The sequence below is a fragment of the Thamnophis elegans genome, chromosome 6 (assembly GCF_009769535.1).
Source record: "Thamnophis elegans isolate rThaEle1 chromosome 6, rThaEle1.pri, whole genome shotgun sequence".
Lineage (NCBI taxonomy): Eukaryota > Metazoa > Chordata > Lepidosauria > Squamata > Colubridae > Thamnophis > Thamnophis elegans.
This window is the reverse complement of record NC_045546.1, coordinates 52,129,910-52,155,367: the sequence shown is the minus strand read 5'-3', so window position 1 is coordinate 52,155,367 and position 25,458 is coordinate 52,129,910. Positions and strand designations below refer to the sequence as shown.

At 36.3% G+C, this 25,458-nt stretch overlaps 2 protein-coding genes across 5 annotated transcripts; one reads left to right on the top strand and one right to left on the bottom strand.

Annotated features, from left to right (window-relative positions):
• On the bottom strand, window positions 1–24,081 carry SMIM11A (small integral membrane protein 11A). 4 transcript variants are annotated; one of them, XM_032219624.1, is made up of 4 exons: window positions 23,995–24,081; window positions 18,078–18,191; window positions 17,128–17,305; window positions 1–212 (listed from the first exon to the last, which is right to left on the bottom strand). In XM_032219624.1, exons 2-3 carry the CDS (start codon window positions 18,096–18,098, stop codon window positions 17,138–17,140), a joined length of 189 nt encoding a protein of 62 aa, XP_032075515.1. In that variant the 5' UTR covers window positions 18,099–18,191; window positions 23,995–24,081; the 3' UTR covers window positions 1–212; window positions 17,128–17,137. The 4 variants fall into 4 exon arrangements, with proteins under 4 accessions (XP_032075515.1, XP_032075516.1, XP_032075517.1 ...); XM_032219625.1 differs by lacking the exon at window positions 1–212 and adding an exon at window positions 9,150–9,406; XM_032219626.1 differs by lacking the exon at window positions 1–212 and adding an exon at window positions 11,287–12,623.
• Window positions 10,217–11,091, top strand: FAM243A (family with sequence similarity 243 member A). The gene has a single exon (XM_032219621.1). It carries the CDS (start codon window positions 10,217–10,219, stop codon window positions 10,973–10,975), a length of 759 nt encoding a protein of 252 aa, XP_032075512.1. The 3' UTR covers window positions 10,976–11,091.
• Window positions 24,082–25,458: the final 1,377 nt, after the last annotated feature.

Here is a 25,458-nt window from a genome sequence, read left to right as displayed (position 1 = left end):
GAAGTGACAGGTGGGGGAAGCGACAAATGACAAAACATACACGGATATGTCACAATACTTTCCCGTGACTTACCTGCTAGCTTTTTGTGCTCTTCCTAAATGCCTATTTATATGTTGTTTCCATTCTCACTTTTCTTATAGCATTTATTTGTTGGTTTGTTTATCAGACTTTAGACGCCTCTTACATCATAGAGCCTGGGAACTTAACACTCCTAAAATATAAACAAACAAACAGTTCCCAGATAAAAAACACAAACTAGGAACAACATCCTGGATGAAATGAAATATACAGCATCACCAAGCCTAACCACCTAAATTCCCAAACACCAGCCAAAGTGGATTGCACAGAAACAAGCCATTTCTACAAAAGTCACTTAATCAATCCTTCCTTCCTGGCTTACAATGTTAGACATTCTACGTAAGACACCACTGGCTGAGATCTAACAGAGAGCACTCCACACAATCAATAGAATAACCTTTTTTCTCATTTTCTAGGGAGTACTGAAAGCTATGGGTAGCGAGTTCAGTTATTTTCCCAGTTATTTGTGGCACTCTTTGGACAAAAAGTTTGGAAGGTAAATGGGCACGAAACTGTATTTTACAGTACAAAGATAAAATGTGTTTACTTCTCTGATCAAGGATGACTCTGAGAGGGGCAGAATTTTGTGATATTCTTTCCCTTTTTCATCTTTCAATTTCAGAAAAGTTAAATGTAATGCTTACAACAAAACCTTTCTGCTCTAACCTTTGTCTTTGCCACCTCTTTACATCCTGAAAAAATTCTTCTTGTACCTCTGATGAATTAACCTTCTGATTTTATCTGGCCATAATTATCTATTACAAAATTATGTTTAAAGAGCTGCAGTGTCCCACACCCCGATCTACCACATTTGCAGACTGTAAAACTGGAGTGAACATCAGCAGTTTTGAAGAGAACACATCAGGGCAAAATATTCACCACAAAGAAAATATTTCAAATCCCAATAGCTGATGATAATACTTTTCTTCCATTATTCTTTGTATTGAAGAACTCAGAATGACACCTCACCAAAAATATCGTTGGGGTCCTAAACTTTATATAACGGCTAAAGTATTTACAAAGTAAATTTGACATAAAATAATTATCATTACTGTTCTTGTAATAGGATATGGTAACATCCCTATCATGTTATGTTTGATATGTTATATCAAATCAGTGAATGGCATTTCACTGGAAGGGATTCTTGGTTTCCCACCTTCTAGGACATTGGTAATAGCATGATTAGGTTAAGAAACCAAATCCAAAATTACTGCTGCACTAGTGATGGGCATCTGCACATTAAAAGATATGGAGCTTTGATTACATTGTCACTTTTTCCATCTTGACTTTTTTTGACACCCTCTACCTCAACACCATCATTAGGCATTTGAAAAGCAATGCAAGTTTGTCACAGTAGTTAACACAGAAACTTTAGGAGCAGTAGTAATTCAGTTTATTTTTTGTGATAGGAGGGAAAATGGTGTACCTACGACTCAGAGGAGGCAAAGTGAAGCACTGAGTTACTAATAGGTGCTTCACTGGGCACAAAGCCAGTAAAGCCTTGTCATTGATCTTATCTGATCAAGGCAATGGTGAAACAAACAAGGGATTTGAAGATGATATAATTTCTTAAGCATTTTGTTACCATGTGTCAGACAATTTTGTAAAGGTTCTCTGGCTCCTGGATTTTTATGATTCTAGGCATAGTGATGTTCATTTGCTGATGACTTAAACTTGTGTCATTTTGTTTGTTTCGTCTGGAAAACCTTTCCTGGTTCATGAAAATAAATAAATAGATCTATTAAAAGTATGCTTCATCATAAGAACTAGGAAGTTTATCTGGAATTTCTCAACAATTTGGCTAAGGTCGCTACAATATTATCCTCCTGAAAGCCCAGAGACACCGTACTGCTCAACATATTTTATTTTATTGCAGCTATTATTTCAGCTGACAAATATCTATGGATTCTATAGTATGTAAAACAGTGGGCTGTGCTGATTTTGTTGACTGTCTTTCTCTTGACAGACACAATACTGTCTCACACATACATATACACAGAGGAAGTACCCAAAAGGGCAATCAGACTGATTCATCTTATAAGGAAGGGATGGCAACATTTGGATTTTGTAGCTTAGAAAAGCAGCAGAGGGGCATGATAAAAGTATAATGTAGGAATAGAAAGATAGAAAAAAAGATTTTTCAGTTGAAGCTAAATAAGGATCATACAGGACTGGGAAAAAAAAACCTCCTCCTTATTTACACAGCACTTAAGTAAACTATGCAATGTGTTGCCATTTGATTTGATCTATATCAATTTAGGAAGCTTTAAAAGGTGACTAGATCAATTTCTGAAAGTTGTAGATACAATAGCTACTAGATCCATAATGTCTCCCAAATCCCAACAGTCTCCAGTTGCTAACAATGGAAATAGAATATTATCCTCAAAGCTTACTTGTCCATTTTTTAAATGCAGGAAGGTACTGGGCCATTAAGGAAGGTAGAAAGCTAACATAAATGGGTATCTGAGCTAATCCATCAGAACTCTTATGTTCTCATATTCACTCAATCCTGTCCCTGTCACCATACTTTCACCCTTTTAATCCTGTTTTAATTTGGTCTTATTTCCAAGACCACTCTTTTCCTCCTCCCAAATTATTTTAATACTTTTACCACCAACTTCCATGAGAATCTTCTTTCTCCTCTTCGTCTTCCCTTCCTCACCTGTTTTCATTTCACTCCACCTGTTTCCCCTTTCATCCCTCACACACACCATTGGTAACAATATATTATTGCTCACAATAATAATCCTCCATTGGGGGGAAAAAACAAGTCATGTTCTCAAGTGAAGATTCTTCTGATTGTATGTTCCATAACATACAGAGGGTCTATTTCTCTGACAACTGGGTACAAAACAAAGATCAAATGTACGTGTCTGCTGTTGTAATTCTGTGAGCTTTACTATTAAGCAACCCTCATGTATGAAGTGGAAAGCTCACTCCTTCAACTCCTGGAACCCAGAGTCTGTTTAGTATTAATGGGTGCTAGATTCCAGGTGGCTCAATCACAAGCCTCTTGCAGAGTAAACACTACCATTAAAATGTAATAATACCAAAGGAGGAAGATGAGTTGCTAGCAATAGCAGAACTGAATCATCCAGGATGTTCCCACAATTCCTCGTGGCCAGTGATAATTCCTATTTGGACCTCACAAAAGGGATCCATATAGTCCCTAGAAGGAAGTACCTTACTGTCCACATTCAAAAGCAAGATTTGACATAGAGTCAGAAGAGCAAATGATACAAAACAAGTGTGGAGACCAGACAGGAAGAGAGCAGGTGAGATGTTTCATTAAAAAGATTCCAGTTGGAGCTGCAGTGTACATTGAGCATGCTGCTTCACTATGATCTTTTTCCAAGGCATCTATGGCCTGTATATGTAAGTCAAACTATTTACTTTATTTCCATATGTGGCTTATTTCTAATAGAGTTCTTAATAGACAAAACCATTGGGGATGAATTTTGAGTTATCACAATGCACAGATCTCTGGATCCACATGTGGCATAAACTTATATTTGGCTTAACAGCATATTATTATGGTCAGGATTAGATAATGTATCTGAAAAGTAGGGGTATGGGAAATAAACATGTCCTAAGTATTATGAGGAATGGCTTCTCCGTGTGTATGTATGTATGTATGTATGTATGTATGTATGTATGTATGTATGTATATATGTGTATATATATATATATATATATATATATATATATATATATATATATATATATATATATATACATACACATATATACATACATACATACATACATACATACATATATATATATATATATAGGGGGTATGTTGAGTGACGTGATGGAGTGTATCTACAGAGGGTGAAGATGGTGTGAGGAACTACAATAAAGTGGAAGTTTCCCAGAAAGACAGAAGCATAATGGACACACAGAATGGGGAGAACAGAAAGAGCATAGCCCAGAGCTGAATCAAAGAAAGAGAAAGAGATTGAGCATAATTATTCCCTAGAATCTCCCCAGTTTTATCTGTTAGTTAGAGTAGTATAGGTTTAGTTGGGTAAGATTCTATCTATATTGTGTAAGTAAATTATTGGCTAGATTGTTCTATGTCATTCTTGGGATTAGCTTGACAGTATTGGTATTCTAGACATTAGTATTTTTGCTTATAAATCTAGTTTCTGGTGTCACAAAACAAGGAAAGATAAATCATTACCATGAATTATGTTAAGTTTCTAGACACAAGGAGCACTTTGAAATAATCTAATGGTTTCCAACTGGCACCACAAATTTGAGAAGTTAAATCCTCTTTATTTGTTACATTTACAAGTTTTTTCTTTATGGACTCAAGGCAGTATAGGTTAGGGTTTTCCTTAGTTTTTGCTCCGCAATTGTGTGAAATAAATTGGGCTAAGGGGATAATACTTCTGTCAGTTGGAAAAAGGTGCTTATCAAACTCTTTCTATTGTTTGCCCCATCACCCAGTTGCTCAATAGTCCAGTTAAGCTTTCAACATGATCCACGCCTAAATCCTCAATTCTCACTTCACACTGGCGTATGCATGCCATTATAATTGCTACTATAGCAATACTTGTACTTCACATGCAGCTCTTTGAGAAAAAATATGGTAAACGAAAAATAGTTTGTGGATATTTGGTGTTTTGCTTATCCTAATGGGAAGTAGTCAAACAAGTGCCTGAATATTATTCTATTTTTCTTTCTTTCTTTTTTGCAGCTCAGATGACGTTATAAAATGAATGTCAACCCCACAGAAGTCAAATCTGTTCTGAACAGTTTGCTATCTATCTATATGCAAGACAGGGAAAGGAAACTGAATTATACAAATCCATCTCTTGTACAGCAGGAAGAAATCTCGGCTTCCCTATACATTCTGATCATTATTGGATTTTTTGGCTTTCTCCTTTTCTCTATGATGCTCAGCAATATTGTTCTCAGGCAGCGGGAAAACTACATGGACTATCTCTTTCAAGATAAATTTCCAGGAAAGAGGAGGATAACTTCCTGCAACAGTATAATGGTTAATGTTGGAAAGGGTGTTACAACAGAAGCTAACACAGATTGCCAATGCCAAAAGACTGACAGTTGCCCAATGGCAGAAATTCCGAGTATGGAATCAGTGCAGAAAAATGTATGAAGGTGCAGTATCATGACCTATTTTTAACTGTGGATGATTTTGCTGCTGTCTAAATATTAGATCCGAGTGCATTAACTTGGGCCATTCCTGGCAAGCCTCATTTGCAGCAACCTTCCTATCTACAGTGCAAGAAAAAACTTGTTTATTTTTAAACTGTATATAGTTTTCCTGTTCTAAATTCCATTAAGTTTCCACTAATAGTTTGGTAATCGAGTTCAAACTTGTATGATTTCTTTATATTCATGCTCATGTGCACCTTTGTGATGTATCCCAAATGGACTAAGTAAGCCACCCTCCTTCTTTTTCTTAATTGTGTGTTTTGTGAAGACTTTTGTTCTTCTAACTGTGTTATATTGTGGAGATCTCCTCATAATATAAAAGAAATACATAAAGGATATAAAGAGTCAAATCAAGCAAATGTTCATATTGGCTAGAAATCTAACTCTCCTGCCCTAGTTCATCATTTGCCCATTATCCATAAATAGAAAATTCAAAACAAAAGGAGGTGATTTGAAGCCTGCAAGTATCCCCTGAAAATCAACAGAATCTGAAAATTGTCAAATTGTTATGTTTAATGTGACAAAACAAGGAACTTTATTAAGATCAATGACGAGAGAACAGGCAGGTTAATTATACCACAGTTTAAGTTTAAATGGAAACAAATTGAAGTCAAGTTTAGATTCTAATTCACCATTCAAAAGCTAAGTGTGACTCTTGTCAAGGAAAAGTTATGCATTCCTGGCATTATATAATGAATCCAGGACATGTGCTTAGTGTACCAGACACTGCCAAAACAAGATGAATTGAGGAGTTGATCATTCTTTACTGTACCCCACAATTCTTGTAACACACTATTTCATTTGCGTGACTGCTTATATATCATAAAGAAGGGGAGGGGGAAACCACTTGGAAAAGAAAGCATAATTAGGCATCATTTTTCTCATAATGTACATCAACTTTCTTTCAACATGCTGACTAAAGATAATGGGACTTGTAGTCCAACATACAGGTACTCCTCAACTTATGACAATTGAGCCCAAAATTAATGTGTTAAGTGAGAAATTTGTTCAGTGAGTTTTGCCCCATTTTACAACTTTTCTTGCCACATTTGTTAAGTGAATCACTGCAGTTGTAAAGTTAATAACACGGTTGTTAAATGGCTTCTCTATTGACTTTGTTTGGCAGGTCGCAAAAGGTGACTGTCATAAATGTGAGCCAGTTATCAACTATCTGAATGTAAATCACATGACCATGGGGATGTTACAATGGTCATAAGTGTGAAAAATATAAGTCATTTTTTCAATGCTGTTGTAACTTCAAAAGGTCACTAAACAAACTGTTGTAAGTCAAGGACTACATATATCTGCTGGGTAGGAAGGTGGGAAAGAAGGTCCTTTCAGGCATTTTTCTCCAGGAGTAAAATGAAAATCAGCTGAAATCTGCTGTTACCCTCAGTATTTATCACTTATTTTATTTACTACATTCTTTAAATCCTATAGCCAAGTTCTCTGGATGGTTTCAATACAAGTAAAAACAAAAGCATATTCAATTTAGTAAAATACAAAATAAAAACTCGCATAAGCTATGCAGCTGAAAGCTGGTCGGTCAAAGACTAAAACAATAGAAATTAAAATGGGGTTAAAACATACTTACCATGTTTTCCTGAAAATAAGACAGTGTCTTATTTTCTTTGGACTCCCGAAATAAGCATGATAAGGGCTTATTATCTCGGGATAATTTTACCTGGATTTTACCCTGTTTAAAAGGCAGAGAAAATGAAAATGTTTCCACCTGGAGTGAAAATGATGCATTGGAGGAGGGCGGGGGGGGGAAGGGACAGGCAAGCCTTCTGAGGGAGAAGAAATTCCATTAATGGAGTTCCACCAGAGAAAAACCTCTCTCCTTTGGTGATGAGATCTGGAGGACTTCAATGGAAAAATTTAAAGTCTGGGTAGGTACATATAGGAAATGGTGCTCCTGATTCTAAATTGTTTAACAAGTTAAAGATTAAAAACAACACTTTGAACCTGGTCCAGAAATAGACCTGCAGTCAGTATAGATAACAAAGAACCATCATATCAATTTATTGACCAGTCCCAAGAAACAGTCTAGCCACCATAATTTGAATTAAAATGTTTCTAAACTGTAGCCTGTTGTATAACACTATAATCCAATCTGAAGTTACCTGAGTGTGAATCACTGTTGTGAGACTGTCTGTGTCCAGATAAAGTTGCAATTAATAAATCATAAATGGCACTCCATGCCACTGAGCCAACCTGGATTTATTATGATGATGATGAACCTAGGAGTATCCATCCCCTTCAAATTATAAACATGCTCCTTTAGAGGGCAGATGCTTCCAGAATAGGTACGACACCACTTAGCTGAACAAGCAATGATTCGGTGTTGCCTGAACTGAATCAGTTTATTGGCCTTTATCCAGTCCATTATCCTGCCCAAGACCTGATTCAGAATACCAACTACCTCATCTGCATTAAGTGAAAAGGAGAAGCATAACTAGGTGTCTTCTGCATATTGATGTCACCTTAGCCCACTTCCCTGGATGACTTCTGCCAGCCTGAAACTGGATTGAAATGGATCTAGATGAATCAGTCTCAATGAAAAGAGCCTTAAGTGGATAAGCCAGCATCCATTCAAGTATCTTGATGGGAAAAGGAGTATTGGCCACAGGCATGTAACTTTTCTTTCTCCAAGTCCAGATCTGGATTCTTTAGAAATGGTTTAGAACTTTTGGTTTCTGAACACATCATTAAACAAAGACAACATGTGTAGTTCCACCATAGTAAGAAAGTAAGAAACTCCAACATTCCATTGTCAATCAGCCTGATGACCTTTGACATTCCATCTCCTTGACAACAGACTTCCCCAGCTTTGTTGCCACTCTTGAAGGGGCCATTTTGCCTAACAATAGAATTAACTTCAGATATTCAAAGACCTGCTTAGTTTCCCCTAAGTGGCCAGCCAATCAGATCCCTAGGATTTCCTAGCATGTAGCTCTCAAACATCTTTTTCGTTTTTCAGAATTCATCATTCTTGGAAAACAGGCACCCAATGACTTTTGCAATAAACATGGTTCTTTCTCCTCGGTGTTGGGTCCTGAACTTCTGAATTTTCCACAACAGTTAATATTCTGGATGCTTTTGTCCTTCACAAATGTAGCCTATTAATCATTCTTCTATCTTGGAAATATTTAGTTTTCTTTGATGTTCACTTTTAAGAGACTTTTATAAGAAATTAAGATGTACCAAGGAGTCATTCACTTAGTTATAAAAATCAACTTAGCTGGAAAAATTATTCTGAATTTAAGACCACACACACTGTCCCCAACGGAAAAATAGACAGAAGAAAAAGAAGTGTTGCTTAGTAACAGCTGACCTTCAGGCAAATCTTCAGATGTGTTCTTGTTTTTCAGCAGGGATGTTTGCACCATTCCTTTCTTACCAACTATTTCTTCTATTCTTATTAGAAAATGTTAAGATTCTGCCTCATTCCTACCCTATCCTTTGCATACCAATCCAGAGGTAATAGTTTAACATTTTGGCTTCCTATGATGATTAAGTCATGCTGTGTTTCAATATACCTTTTTCAGATGCACTTCATTTTTCCCATTACGTTGGACAACATTTTTTTTTCAAGTTTGGTTTTCTTAATTTGATAATTGTGACAGACCCATATAAACTGAACATACCATAGATATAATTTCAGAATGACTTATCACACAGGAATCTTGAAAAATATGAAATTAACTTTGAATGACTATAATGTATTTAATCATGTGCATAAGTTCAACATGGCTAAAAGTGTTTTGCTACTGAATTTTGTTTCTGTTGTCTCTGATGCATCTCGCTGTAGTGACCAACAATGGTCAGCAAGCATGGATTGATTCATGTTGCTCTGAGAGCATTTTTCTTTTGTGGCAATCTCCTGATGAAACCTTTCACCATGCTTGTCACCAATAGCCCCTAGAAAGAAATCCAAGTGTGAATGCGGAAAATGAATGTTCAGTGACATGTTGCACTAAATGGTCTTGTATGCTGTAAGAAGTTTGACAACTGGGTGAATGTAGCTTGATGCTCTATGGTTACCATGAAAATTCTCAACCACATTCTTGAATGCAATTTTCTCTGGCTCCACTAACAGGTCTTCAAACTGCTCGTCATTGATGATGTACCGTATCTGATCTGTAGACCAACAAAAATGCCCTCCTTAATCTTGGCATCAATTATTCTTGAAAACATTTGTCTCAAATAACAAAAACTTCTTATTTTTCATCAGTCCAAGATTTATGTGAATAAAATTGTCCATGTGCCATGTTTTTCTATCCCAGAACCAAATTCTTTTGAAGTGGCCCTTTCTTTTTAATATAATGTGACTCACTTGCATGTTTATCGTATTCATCTATACATGAACAGTACTTGGCATATGCAAGTTGCATTCTGTGCAACAGAGCCACTACCTTTAGTCCTCCACAGATATTCTACTTGTACTTGGTGTATTGATGTGCTTTAATAGTAGTTCCATGTTTTTGTGTATTTATTTCTTGTGTGCAGCATAGCCAACAGATACTGAAAGATGTATATTGCCATTGTGTAAAAATGTGCAGAAGACTTCTATAAAACAGTACAAGATAAGTTAAATTATAAGTTGTTTTCATACTTAGCAACCTTAAACCTATAGCATACACCAAAGTGTTCAGAAAGCAAAATCCTTATTGTCTAGTATTATTTATCCATGACACATGAATACCTAATTCAGTTCTTGTTTCATTTTTTTTTGGGGGGGGGATGACCCTTTAATCCCTTTATTCAGGGTGGAGTTGGGTTGTCTGAATGGAGCTGAGCATTTACTGGCCAGATGCCCTTCCTGACACTTTTAGTTTTTATTTCAGTATTACTAAGTAATTCAGGCAGTGAAATCCATTATGAGATCATCAATATCTCTGGGCATCATTAGAATTTTCTGTACAGTTCAGTTTTGCCAGGAAATACATGATGCATCGCATTGTAAACCCATTATTAAAACACATTATTCATCGGAGTTCCCACGACACTACATCAAGAAAACTATGTCTGCAATATTTGAAAAATTTAAGAACTCTGCACCTTAATGACTACAAGACTATATTTTTAGGTGAAACTGATCTTTCTGAAAGTCTCATAACAGGAGACAAGTTTCCTTATGAAGATAATCTCAACTGGCCTGTATGGACAGTTGTACATGCTGGCAACAACCAAGGATGGGTACCCTGGAGATACAGAGTATATCTAAGGGATGACTTACCCTTAGGGCAGCAGGACGACATGTTTCAGGAATTCTGTGACTTCCTCTCTATTACTTATGGGAAGTGTGCCATTGTGGTCAAAGAGAAAAAACGCTTAAGGGTGAAGACTGAAGCATCTAACCAGGAAGGGGACATAATCGATTCTCAGGCCATTTCTCATCCCTACTTGTTGAACATCAAACACTGCCCTGAAATTGCCAGGGCTATGGGCCATGAACTTCTTTCAGTGCCTTTTGATTACAACTACTTGCATCCTATGGATGCTGTCTGGTCATCTTTGAAATGGTTTATTATCAATAACAGAAAAGATTTTTCTCTAACATCCTTGGAAAGGACCTATTCATACCAGTGCATCCTCTTCGGTGACCTGATTGGGAAAGGAATAGAGAAAACAAGCCCAACCAAATGGAAAGTGGCTGTTAACAAAGTGCGGAGATGGGAAAATTACTATTTGGATAAGTTTTCCTGACAGCTTCCAGTCATTTGTCAAGTGATCTTTGGTTGAAAATAGGCTAATTCATATACTAAATGTGTATTTTCACTTTATAATTCTAGGTAAATGGTGATAATAAAAAGAATAGTTTTAAAGTTACTTTTGGTGTTATATTAAAATAGGTATTAAGGAATTAAGTTTTGTTAAACTACATTCTATTAAGTTAAATAACTTAAATTAATTATTTTAAATAAATTTATATAATAAATTAAGAATTAAGTTATTAACAATTAAAAAACAAAGGTGTAATCCATATCCCAAATTCATGAAGATGTACACTTTAATTGGATCACATTGATTCCCATAATGGTGTTAGAACAAATTATAAGAGCAAAAGAACTGATGGGTTTCAATAGAAATATTTCCTTCTCTTCTAGAACCTTTTCACACTTTCATGAATAGCAAAGAAATAATTAAGTCAGTCAAGAGATAGTGGTGGTCACCCCAATAAATAGGTGGGTGGGAGAAAAGTATGATTAAATCTTTGTTTTTTACAAATCACTTCTCTGAAAACTTTTTCTCTCCCTAAATCTAGTTACGAATCAGAATTACTGGCTCTTGGCTTCATTGTATTTTAAGCTGACTTATCCTGGTCAAATTTCATCCAATTACCACCAAACCTCCAATGCTTTTAGAGGTGACCAAGAGATTTATGGATTTCATATTTCAGGTTCCTAAAATGATTACATTTTATGTTTGGTAGTACAATTCAGAGGGGAAAAAACTAATGGAAAAGTCCAACCAATGCTAAATAAATAGGGGTACTTTTGTGCTTAAATTTGAGTCCACTATTGTGATGCTCAAGTAATAATCAGCCACAATTATACTCTAGCAATCATATATTCAAAATAGCTTCCAAAGATGTCTTTTGGCTATACCCCTGAAAACACAAAATAAATATGAATACTGTGCTAGAGAATCAACTTCCAAATAGGATGCATTTGGCAGAATACTGGCCACATCCAGGGTATAGTTCCATGATTTAAAAAAATAAGTCAAAAATAAATCTATGAGATTTGTTGACACATTGGGAGATGCTATTTTAGCTGGATGAATGGTTAACTGGGAACAATATTCTTGAAAGATTTCCACATGTTTTATTGTATATCCGTTTATCCAAAGATTTTTTTTTTTAAACAGTGGTACTGGTATCTTTCAAATCCATCTTTAGATGGAGAGGATACAAATGGTTCTTGCAATTTCTGCTCCACTAGCAACAATAAAAAGACCTTTTGAATTCAGTAATAGTCATTTCCAAACATATGCAGTACTCCATTTTCAGCCTATTATAGTTTTTCTATTCAGGATGACTTTCATCATGGTTAGCCACAGCAAATCATCATAATTTCCACAGGATGGCAGTACATGATATTATTGTGCCATAGACCTTTGTGTTCTAGTGCAAGTAGTGTCTCTCATTCTTAATTCAAATTGGCAAATATGGGTTTCTCCAAATGTTGTCCAGTTGTGTTTCTCAAAAGCCCTGGCTAGGATGGCTGATGCTTTCAGCAACATCTGGAAGCTGGCCCATCAACTCCTTTTCCAACTTGTTAATTAAAACAAAATAAACTGAATAGTAGAGACCAGTTTTCTCAGCAGCAAGTTGGAAGAATATGTCTCCCAGCTACAAAAAGAGAAACAGAATCTTTTAAAAGCCACGTCGAACACAAATGGAGATTTTAAAAAGAGCCAAAGTAAAATTCTAATCAGACTCTCAATATGAAAGCTTGTGTCCCAATTGATGCGCCTTGTCTGGAAACAGTAGAATTATAAAACAAATATTCAGCATCTTCCCATTTTCATTTGTATAAATTGTACCTGCTGATATGACTTGTACTCTGTGCAAATTTAAAGTACTTTTATAACTAATCTGGTCCTAAGAATAAATCAAATCATCACATTAGATTTAAGTGGTTTCTTCTTACTTTAAACATGAAGGTTACAACTGAACCTAATGAACATTATACAGTAACAGTATGGTCATTATTTCATTTGTATAAAAGGGCAAAGGAGGAAGTTTTTTTTTAATGTGGTAAGGCAATACATCTTGTCTCACATTAATAAGAGACCTATATCTCTTGGTTATTAGAAAATGAGAGATGAATTAGGTAATTTAAAATTTCTTCGTAATTATTAGGGCAATGCAATCAGACACTTTTTAAACTATGTATTAATTTAGAGCCCATATTAAGGATTTTAAAGTTCTATATTCATGTTTAACTTCAAGTCCCAGAAAAAGCTTATCAAGTTTTCCTTCAACTCAATAAGGTTGCAGCACAAGGATGTAATGTTTACTGAGAAACCAGCCCTCTTACATTCAATAGAACTTTCTGCAATGCAAGAGTGCAAAGAACTACAGCTTTTAATTTTGTGATATATTGTGCCCAAAGTTACAAGTGCAGTCATTTGCAGGCCCATTCAAAAGTCTGACTCAGTTCAATAGGAATCATAGCATTGCAGTTTTTAGACTTCAGCATAATTTTTTCTTTCACATATAATTTGTACCTTCATCTTAAAAAAACAGGACAGGGTGAAGAGTAATAACTTAATCAAATGTGAAATTTTAAGACTCAACCTATATATGTGCCCCAAAGTGTATTTTCTGAGCAGATACTGTAGAATGAAGGGTTGGGGACTGCAGCCATAGAGCATAACTGTTCTATTAAGCATTATCTATTTTACTGGGAGACAGACAGCAGTAGAGGTAATATCTGATTATCTTTCCCTTCCAGTTCAAAGTGTAGTTTTAAAATCAATAGAACAGTCAGGACCAATCTAATTATTTCTAGTAGGATGTATTCGTGAGCAACACTGACCAGATTAGGCTGCAAAAGGAATAGTTTTTCTCTTGCATGGGAGAAAAATCAATTATCTATCTAACTTGAAGGTACTTGAGCAAATGGAACACAACATGCAGGATTCCAAATGATACCAGTGCCAGTTTTGCAAAGAAGATTTATTGAATAAATAACTGACAATATCCTGCTACTATCTGTAACAAAACAACAACAAAATTAAAATATATTGTTGTTCAAATAAATCTTGATCTTAGGGAATTCATTTCTCCAGCATAGTTCTCCATTTAAGTGAAATCTTCAATGCTTCCCAGAAAGGCATCCAAGTCAGCTGCCACATGTCTGAAAATCTGCACACAAAATAGAATGAGTCTATTTGCAGCAGCTAATAAGTCTCCATCTTCTCATGCAAAAAGCAACATGCAAGTTCAAAATATAAGTTTTGCTTTGGTGTTATGGGCTCCTAAGGGATACTGCAATCTCTTACATTACAACTCCTAATGCTACTGTACTTAAGGTCCAGCTGACTGCTTGGCTGCAACTTCACAGCTCAAATCTCAGCCTACCCTATTCTCTGCACACAAAAATTTAAGATTGGGAAGGAATATGGGGACTTCAGGTTTCACTCTTCCTTGTCTTGCTACTTCCTCCCAGCCTACTTTTTACACAACTTGAGATCTTTATTTTGTTTGCAGAAGACAATGCCAAAGTTTATAATGTAAGCCAAAAGGTACTGTTACTCTACCTGGTAGGTTACATTGCAGTACACAATCTTTATCCATCTGAAAGCACACAGTGCTGGAACTAATCTGAAAGCTGCATGCAAAATGGGTGGAATGTGAATTGCACAATCCATTCTCCTTTTTGGGTTTTTTTTTGTATTCCCTTTTCTTCCCTTCCTTTTTTGTTAGAAAATAAAATGAAGAAAGAAACAGGCCATTTTTATCAAAGTCTGAACTGATTGTTGATTTCAAAATTAGGATAAGTCTCACGAGGAAGCAATAGAAATAGTACTTAGACATATATATCTCTTCACGGTGCTTTACAGCCCTCTCTAAGCGGTTTACAGATTCAGCATATGTGCCCCCCAACAATCTGGGTCCTCATTTTACCAACCTCGGAAGGATGGAAGACTGAGTCAACCTTGAGCTTTTGAGATTCAAACTGCCAAATTTTTGGCAGCCGGCAGTCAGCAGAAGTAGCTGCAGTACTGCTTTCTTACGACTGTGCCACCATAGCTCCACTGCCCCATCACGGCCCAAGGAAGTAAAGAGAAAACCTTATATACAGGTAGCAAATGCTCAGCCCTAGATTAAAGTCTTACTTTTATAAGATCTTACTCCAGATGTCATTCTAATCTAATATATGAAGTGTAGTCTTATCTTCAATGGCTCCCATTATATGCAATCTGTTGTCCAAGCGGTTCAATTAGCTCCCTATCTCTCAGAAGATGACACAAAATTCTGCCTGCTACTATTCAATTTTTATTAAATTCAATTTACAAAATGTAATTTATATTTGGGCTTTAAGATTTGTTTCTTACTGTTGCTTCAGATTTTGTGGTGCGATATTTTAGCACAATATTATTTTATTTTGAAATGTTTAAAATAAAATAGTTCCAGAAACGTAATCATTTGAATTTCTAAAAGGTACCAGAAGGCGGCATTCAAGCCAATTTACGAATGCACATGCCATTTGAGGTTCAGAGCACCATATACCATTTCATAATTTCATTGTTTTCCCAGAAAACCAAAATTGTTTAGTGTTCTGAAACTCACCTTTGTAAATCTCCCATTCACACAAGTTCTGCATGCAGCAATAATCATGTATCAAATAATAAAATATGCCAATCAAAAGCACAATAATAAAATAAGCTTTACTAAGCTCTCAGATCATAAATTACTGTTCCCAGTTGTCAAACAGAGTGTTAATCACATTTTTCAAGTATTTGTTAATCATGGCATTTTTGCACGTTAATCACATTTTGCACATATTTGGTAAATGGGTAGACAAAGTTGTTCTGTTCTCATAGGCTGAGGGGTGTGTGTGTGTGTGTGTGTGTGTGTGTGTTATGTGCATGTGGATATGGGACAAATATTCCACATATAATAAAAGCAATTATTTCCAGTTCTTTAGAATGTCCTGAAATTGGGAAGCTGATTCTTTCATTTAAAAAAAGAGTTGGAGCTGTTTCAGCCTTCATTACAAAATTGCCCCAAAGAGGCCCAATAAAACAAGCAGTGCAGCTTATTCAAATAAAATTCCTGGGTCAGGATGTGTCTAACTCAAATATATTCTTCTGCTGTTCCAGTTCCAACATGTTTTATGTACTAAGTTAAATATTTTAGTTGACATTTTTCCCATAGTGAACCTCCAGATGATGATCTTGGCATAAGCCATCTACTACAATTGAACTGGAAGACTGGAAGATCATGACCTGAAGGATGAGACATATGGGTGGCTGTTGTTGTTTTCTTGGAAAGAGTTTTGTCTTTAATCAGGCAAAGTCAGAGAAGGGAAGGTGGCAATGGGAAGATAGCTGACAGGGTCTTTTTCTCATATTAATATTCCCATACCAATGTATTTCTGCACAGGAAAAGAAGAATATGTTATCCTGCAGTACATATTATTTATGGGCGATGGTCGTATTTAAAGAGGTGGGAGAATAGGAATTTGAAAGTGCTCCTTCTACTATGACAGTTGACGTTTTCAAATACCAATCAGACATATAAAATCTAAACTGAAGCTCCAAAGAGTTCTAGTAAACTCACCAAGCATAAAATTATTCAGAGGAATGTGAGTTACGACAACACTCCCACACCCTGAAAGAAGGGCTGAATTAAACAATGAACCACTGATTGTTTAATTACAGTTTACTGTATATGCCATAACAGCCTGTTCCAACTCATAACACACTGTAAACACCAACCTATTTCTAGTTGCATTTTTACTAGATTGTATGATTTTAGCTACTTAATGTATTTGGGAGCTGTACACCGCTCAGCTGACAGAGTAAAGTCCCTTCAGTCTTGGAACAAATCAAGAATCAATGTTTATGCATTTGTGTATTGAGACCATGGGGCCGTGTATATGGAGATCAGCAACATAAATCATCCAAGTTTTCAGAGCTTGCAAAAGAATTGTTCATATGCATAAGTGTAGAAATCCTTCATGCAAGAAAGGGGGACTGGGGGGCGGAGAAAGAGGTCTTCTGACCAACCTAAGAATAGAATGGGTCATGTCACTTCACAACTCTCTTCATGCATTGTTTCAAATGATGGAGTGTTCTCTTTAACTTGTTATAAAACATCATTGATTCCAGTGAAAATATACCTTTAGATCTTCAGTTTTCTTTTTTCTCCATTTCTCCTTTCTGCTTTTCTGCTTGTTCCATTTTCATCTTCTTTTCAAGTCTTTTCCTTTGATATACTTTTACCCCAGCAAATGCTAAACAAAGAATTAATGTTTTAGCAGCTAAAATGTACATTAGTAGTGGAAAATTTTCCAGTACCTAAAACAGAAAAAAATAAATCACTGGGTTATTTTAATGCAGTAATGTAAACAGAATAGCTAGAAAATGAACATTTGAATTTATCAAACTCAAATTACTTCCTTGAAACAGCTATAATCATTCAGAAGGCCTTCATAGTCGTGGAATAGTTATAATTTTCATCACATTAACAATGCCTTACGAGGATGATCTCAGTTAAAATACTGTACAGGCACTTTATATTAATTTTCTAAAAATCCTTTTACTTCATGAAGGTTTTGTGATGGTATGGACAACATTCTTTTAATACTCCAAATAGGCTCACTAAAAAGCTAACCATAAGGAGCCTCAATAAAGATTTTGCTGGCTATAACATCATCTGTTAAAGAAGAACAGAATGATTATGTAGTTCTTTATTCAAAAGCCTACAATTTTAAAAAGTTTGAAAGTGAAATCCAAATCATGTAAACAGAATCTATTCTATACAGAACCAGGATAAGCTGATCACACAGATAAAGTACAAGAACACACAACCTGAAGTGTGCAGTCATTGGTTGCAATACATTCTTGCACAGCCAGTCAAGAAAACAGATAAAGAGGCCATAGGAAGTACCTGCTATAACCTTTTTATAAACCCACAAATCATACAGTACAGATTGTAGTTTTCTAGAATGATGTTCTCTCTCAGAGTAGGTATCAATGTATACAAAATATACAAGGTTGTTTCTTCCACACTCAGTAACTAAGAGATCAGGAGAGCAAAATTTAAGATACAAATTAAACATTCTCTCACCTTCCAATTCAGGAGCACCATCTTAATTCTGTATTACTGTAATCTTCAGTTTAGGATGTTACAAGAGTGCAGGGCAAATGTGTAAGAATGCAATACTTTTTTGTAAAAAGCCACCTAGGCAAGAAAGAGAAGTGATATAGTCAAAGAACCCATTTGAACCACAGATATATGGAAAATTGCTAAAGGCAAAATCATCTGCCAAAATAACTCACTGATTTGTTTCAACAGATACTATGCATTAATGAGATATCAATATTAGTGACATGGGCTTAATATTTAGTTATTTATTAAATTTATATAGTCAGCCATCTTACCAAAAAATACTCTGGGTGGTGCACACCAATGAGATAAAATAGCAAATGGAAAAATAACAGATAAAGATGTAAAAACTGTATTAGTAAAAACATAAAAACCAAAAAGATACAAATGAAGTGAAAGGAGGATTAAAATGCCCCTCCCCCAAACAATAGAGCCCTTAAAGCAAGTCCCTGGTACCCAGGGAGCCCCAGGTCTGATAAGATAACCAGGTCTTGAGGGCTTATGGAGTTTCAAAAGGATGGAGTTGATCTCATTTCAGGGGCAGGAGAGGATGTTCTTATACATAAGAATTCCCAGCACACCCGTCTCCTCAGATACAGAACATTCAAGAAAGGAAATGTGTTTCCACTGAGTGACAAGATCAGTGACCAGTTGCAGTACAAACACCAAGGCTTGACTTAGTTGCTGACAGGGGTCATATTCATCGGCAAATAGCTATTCAGCAGCTATTCAGTTTAAGAGGTGGACAGGGGGGAGAGAACAAAAAAAAGAAACCCTCACGGGCAACAATTAATTAGTTTGTTAAAATACTGGTCAAGTGGTAACTGCACAGATGTAGGCTCCAATTCATTTAAAGTTAATTGCATAGAAACCCTACTGAAAACCATACTGTAGGACAGTGATGGTGAACCTCTTCAGCACCAAGTGCCAAAAAGAGAGAGCATGCATGAGTGTGCAGCACCAAGTGCCGAAAAAGCAGCACTTCATGCACGCTTGTCTGGGCCGCGACCAGGAAGAGGAACTGCCCAGGGGGCATGCGCGTGCCAGAAAATGAACTTCCAGCAAGTCTTCCGGTTACTGCTGGAAGGATTGATTAGCTGGCTGGTGTGCACACATCAATCAGCTGGCCAGTGTGCATGCTCATGCTGGAAAATGGAAGACTAGCCCTTCCAGTTCCCAGCACTGCTGCATGCACAAAGGCCAGCTGATCATCGTGTGCACATGCATGCCAAAATCCAGGAGAGGAACGGGCAACGCCACACATGCCAAGCAACATGGCTCCGCATGCCACTTTAAGCATGGGTGCCATAGGTTCACCATCATGGATGTAGGATGTCGATTACAACTAACTTGTTTTTAGAGGAGGGAATCGCAACAAACTTCTGCTCAGTTTCCACAACCCAGGGTCTCCATAAAAATTCCAATAATGCTTCTTACATCTTGTGTGAGCAGTTCTAGCAGTGACCCTCAATTTTAATGCTAAGTGAATGGATGATTTTTTAAAACATTATTGTGATTGAATACATCATCAAAGATGACATAATCTGTCTAAAAGAAAGGCTACTATATTTTATTGGGAATAAGTTATAGACTTGAACAAATTCTAAATAGGTTTTCCCTTTGAATTAGGAAATAGTTTTAACTTGTTAAGACCTTGATCAGCCTGAATGATGCATCTTCCATTAAAGATTTCTTGTTTGGCAAAATATTGAAACTCAGACCTCTATAGGCATGGGCATCAACAGAAGCTTCCTGCCATCATAAAAATGATGAAAGTGCTTGCATTATGACTGTCCAAAACTGCTTCTATTATTCTGATATCCACCCGTCCTCAATCCCCTCTGGATAGCAGTATCTGGATGTGTGTTAAAATGGTACAGAATCCCATCTACTGCTTATTTCTCTCTGAACATATACATCTATCTGCCTTTAGATGAATTGAACCGGCAGATTCTAATGGACATAAGGCAGTTGCAAAAATTTAAGGAGCTGCACTTCCATTACAACCACTCACTTAGCCAACGTATAAACTATTCAATATGCTCCAAATTTGGTATATTACTTGCCAAGTTGGCTAGAAACTGCTTGGAACTCAACAACTGGGCTCCAACTTACCCACCCAATTCTTAGCCAATAGAAATCTAGTAGCAATAGTTAAGATTAATTTGAATGGCTCTCGCAGTAGATAAGAGAATGAGAATTGCAGTAATAAAAGATCCATGGTGGATAATTGGAAAATCCTGTGTTAATAACGTGGAATAAAATATTCAATAAAGGAAAACAACAATGAAAATTGAGCACTAATGGCAACATTTTCACTATTGAATTTGAGAATTTATCCTGTTTATATTCTACGTTACATATTCCCCTGCCCATTTGCTGAAACAAACAAAAAAAACATTTTGACCCTTTCCTGGAATCTGATTTTTTTTTTAGAGCAAAAACTCTGAAATGGACATAATAGCAGTGAGCAAACATATTTTTCCTACATTGCTCAGTATTATTTTAAACAATCAAGATTTATTTATCCCACTTTATACAGAAAATTCTATTTGAATCAAAGCTCCTTCTGAAATTAAATCCAAGAATTTATACCACCCATTTATATTTGAAATAAATTAAGGATTTCAAGGGAAGCTAATTCTAAACATATTAATATGTTACATGTTACATATTTCACTGCAAGTTTATTCCAAAAATATTAATCTATATTTATTTCTAGTGACCTTTCTGTTAAGTTCCAGGACTTTCTCCCAGTTCAAACTATTTCTGTTTTCATCTTTTTGTCTCTGCCAAAGCTCTACATGGAAAGCCATTTATTTTTTAAAATGCATCCGATAAGTAAGGTTCTCTAGTAATAACAATAATGAGACCTAATACTATGCCGGGAGTGTATATTGTTTATTTATTTGGAAGATTTATATTTCTGTCCATTTCACAAATAAGACTCTGAGAGACTTACATATAGCTAAACACAGAAAAACCAAGTAAACCAATAGCAAACTACACAAAACACTACAATATAGCCAAGCCACAACATATTCCAGTGCAAAGTCCTTTCAGAATGAGTTCAACCTATGTTCTAGCCCAAAGCCACAAGAGGGAGGTAATAACCAGGTTTCCAAGTTCTTATGAAAAACTAACAGGATCAGGGTCATCCAAATTAATTCACGAAGTCCTATTAATGTAACAACCTGGATAAAAAAATAGCATTATGAATTATTGATATTTATCTATAAACCAAAGCTATACAATGCTTCACATTTGATTTTCAAAAGATGTTTCATAGTATATGGGTATCTATCTACAACTATTTAAAGCACCCATATATGCTTTCTGGGATCACATAGGAGGCAGAGAGCAACTGTAAGGAAAATAGCCTGTTGTTTTAAACAGCTGTAGTTACTATGTCTTTTAAAAAAATCTTTCTATTAAAGGCTTTCAGCAGAGACTTATAAAACAAAATGAAAACACTTCAGGCTGGAAGAAAGGAAGTACTGAAAATTAAATTTAGTTTTTCTTGTGAATCCATCAGAGAATGACTTTGGCAAGACTGAGTGCAGCCTACATTCAAAAACTTGATCAGCTCTGTGTTATATACTATGGCTAAGACAAATAATCAAATGTTAGAACTTTCCAAAATGTGAAAACTTTGATCAAAATTAGCCCATTATTGGAGCCTGGAATATAAACCAACAGGATAGTAAATCTCTCATGAGATTCTAATAGGGAAAAAGGCACAATGTGGATTGGATTATATTACTGTTATGTGAAAATAGAGCTGACTGAACAATTGCACCTAATTAATATACTCCATGTCAAACTCTATGGAAACATCAATTAGCATTTTGAAAGCTCCTCTTTTGAGTCCTGTACTATCAGGGGTGGGTTCCTGCCAGTTCTAACCTCTTCTACAGAAGATGTTCCACAAATCTACCATGCCGTTTAGAACCGGTTCCAGCTCCCTCCCCCCGCCCATCTGCACCACGCTTGCCCCACCTGCCGCTCACTGGTTGGCTGGCTCACCAATTGCCCCGCCCACCTCTAAGAGTCCTATCTAAACCTTAAAGTCTTAAAGCTGTCAAGTTTGAACATCCCTGGAGTTTTTTTTCTAAAGGGTTAGGGGTGCAAGGGTCTTGTAACTTGACAGCTTTAAAACTTGCACACTTCAATGCCAGAGTTCCTGAGCCAACATGACTGGAGGAGAAATTCTGGGAGTTGGAGTCCACAAGTCTTAAAGCTGTCAAGTTTGAACACCCCTGGGTTTTTTTTTCTAGAGGGTTAGGGGTGCAAGGGTCTTGTAACTTGACAGCTTTAAGATTTGCGTGCTACAAATGCCAGACTTTCTGAGCCAACATTTTGGTTGCTAAGCAAGAGCGTTGTTAAGTGAGTTTTACCACATTTTACAAGTTGGCCACGCCCATCCATTCACATGACTGCCAAGCCACTCCCACCCAGTCCCATGACCGGCAAGCCACTCCCACAAAGCAGGCCACACCTACAGAAGAGGTTCTAAAAAAAATTGAAACCCACCATTGTGTACTATTCAATATATTCCTAAGAGGCTTGGATAAATGGTTAGAAAATATAAAAGTTTCAGATCACACAAAAATGGGGGGATAACAAACACCTTAGAGGCCAGTACCAAGATTCAATAGGATCTTGATAAACTGGGACAATATGTATAAGCTAGCAATTTGGACATTCTGCTACTATAGTGAATTTCTACCCTGTGCAGGGAGCTGGACTTCAAAACCGTTCAATTCTATGGTTCTATGAAGTAATACTGTTATTTGTAACACAAGTTGTAAATATCTTTATAGGAATTCAGGCCAGGAGTGATACACATATTTTAGTATTCATGTTTGTGTAGTTTGCTAGCTAGTTTAGTCCTGTTACCTTTTAATCAGTTTTTTTTTTATTGATTTAGTTTAACTCTCACCCTACATGCACATTTCCATATAAGGTTATAATATACTAAACTGCTCTGATCGTTTAATTTAGCTGTAGTACATATATTTGTCCTCACTGCTTGATATTCTCCATCCTGTTTTAATTTGCATAACAGTTCAATTTCTCGGATTTGCAAGACATCCTGAACCATAAACTAGTTATATGTGCTGAATTTTTTAGATGTGATCATTTACTTTATGGTTCTGGGTGACTTTCAAATTAGATATTGTGTATGTTCACACTAAAATAAACCTCAATGTGATTAACTCATTTGTTATTAGGCACAGAACTGTAAATTTAGACTGCGAGGATGTAAATATTTTAATTGGTAACACAAAAGGCAAAATGTCATCGTAAAATTGACATTTATTTCGTAAAAATTCCATAGAATAAATATACAGAGTTGAAGTCCTAAGGAAACTTTCAGTAAAATTTTCTATATTCAGAAGTCTATTTTATTTGATTCCTTTACTCCTCGCAAAACTTTAACCACCAGTACTCTTACATGAAATAAGCGATATTTCTGGAGAAAACTACTTGGCCCGGCCTGCCTTGCAACATACTCCACTATCCACACAACGATGATTCGGAAAAAGGTTAAACCTAGGCAAGTAGGAAACAAAGATAACTTCCTTTATGTCTGCCTAGTCTGTATTATGTAACTGAATTCCACGTATGCTGATTCAAACTACGTGCCTAGATGTCCAACAAAGTTAACTCCAAATGCAGATTTACTGCTATGAGATTCTGAATTGCAAACCAAAGAATTTACAAATCATTGCTGTTAATGCAAGGTAAAGGTTAAAATATGAAACATAAACTCTACAGCACCGCCACTTTTCATGATATGCTTTCTGTTTAAATCAGACGTTCTGGTAAATAAGACTAAAACGCTGTGTAATTTGTTATGCAAAAGCTACAGTACCTTAATAGCGAGGAGCCATTAAACACAGGAAACTAGTAAAGCCTACGACTCCCAGAACCCCTGTTGTTACAGAGTTCAATACGTCAGCAAAGAAAAAAAAAGTAGATGTTAACCCTTTCGGTACTAGTCCTGCGAAGGGAATTGAGATTTCGTATCGTGTTAACGAAAGAAAAGGCTTCCCCTTTTAGTATTACCGGTATTGAAGGCAGAAGTACCTTCTCTCCTCTATTAATAGAATAACAGATCAGAGTAACAGAGTTGGGAGGGACCTTGTAGGTCATTATGCTCAAGCAGGAGACCCTACAGTACCATTTCTGACAAGTGGCTGTCCAGTCTCTTCTTGAAAGCCTCCAGTGATGAAACACCCACAATTTCTGAAGACAAGCTGTTCCATTGGTTGATTGTTCTCATGTCAGAAAATTTCTCCTTATTTCTAGGTTGACTCCCTCCTTGATCAGTTTCCATCCATTCCTTGTCTGGCTTTTGGGTGCTTTGGAAAATAGGTTGTCCCTCTTCTCTCTGTGACAGCCCCTCAAATATTGGAACATTGTTGTTATGTCACTCCTGTTCCTTCTCTTCACTAGACTAGCCATGCCTAGTTTCTTTTTCAATTTCAAATTAATGTGGATGTTAAATGCACCTTCCCATGCAAATAGGAGTTACAGCAAAACAGTGAAAATCTACATGTTCACAATTTCTATGACCATATGCTCACTTTGCCTTTCTGCTTTGACTATGTGCTTTGCTAGGTGTGATTTGTGAACTCCATTATGGTTCAGCACAAAGCAGACCGATTTTGAGTTGTTGAGTTGTTGAGCCGTGTTTAAAACAGGTGATGTGTTAACACAGTCACTAAAGCAGTGGTGTCAAACACTCGGGCCATGGGTTGGATGCGTCACATGCTGGCTACAGCCATGCCCAATTTAGCAAAGGGGGAGAAAGTTGCAATATGTCACATGATGCCGCTGTGACCACATGAGTTTGACAGTCCTGCACTAAAGTGAACAAAGCATACCAGTTTAGCCAGCCTAACATCAAATGGCTTCTACAATAGGCACTTTACGGTACTTTCAAAGATGGGTTATGTGGGAGGAATGACAGGGAACTGTTCTGAATTTGTTTTTTTTTTCACTATCCTCTCAGGCAGTTTACAAAAGATTAAAATGCAATACTGTACATATTAAATAGCAAATCAAAAGAAATATGATCCTTTGCTAATTCCTTAAAGGAAACTGATAATGAAAGAGCACTTTGAAGAGTTTGGTCTAATATTTGCAGTACAAAGCTGGGCAAATGTATTGCTTTGTTTCTTTTTATCCTGCTTTTCACTGATAATTTTGTTTTGGATTATTTAATAGAAGCAGGTACCTTGAGTTATAGAAAAATGTTAGAAATTGCTGTAGAGCTGACAATTTGATGACGCAAATTTACCTATCTAATCAAATCCTCAGCCAAACAGGATCA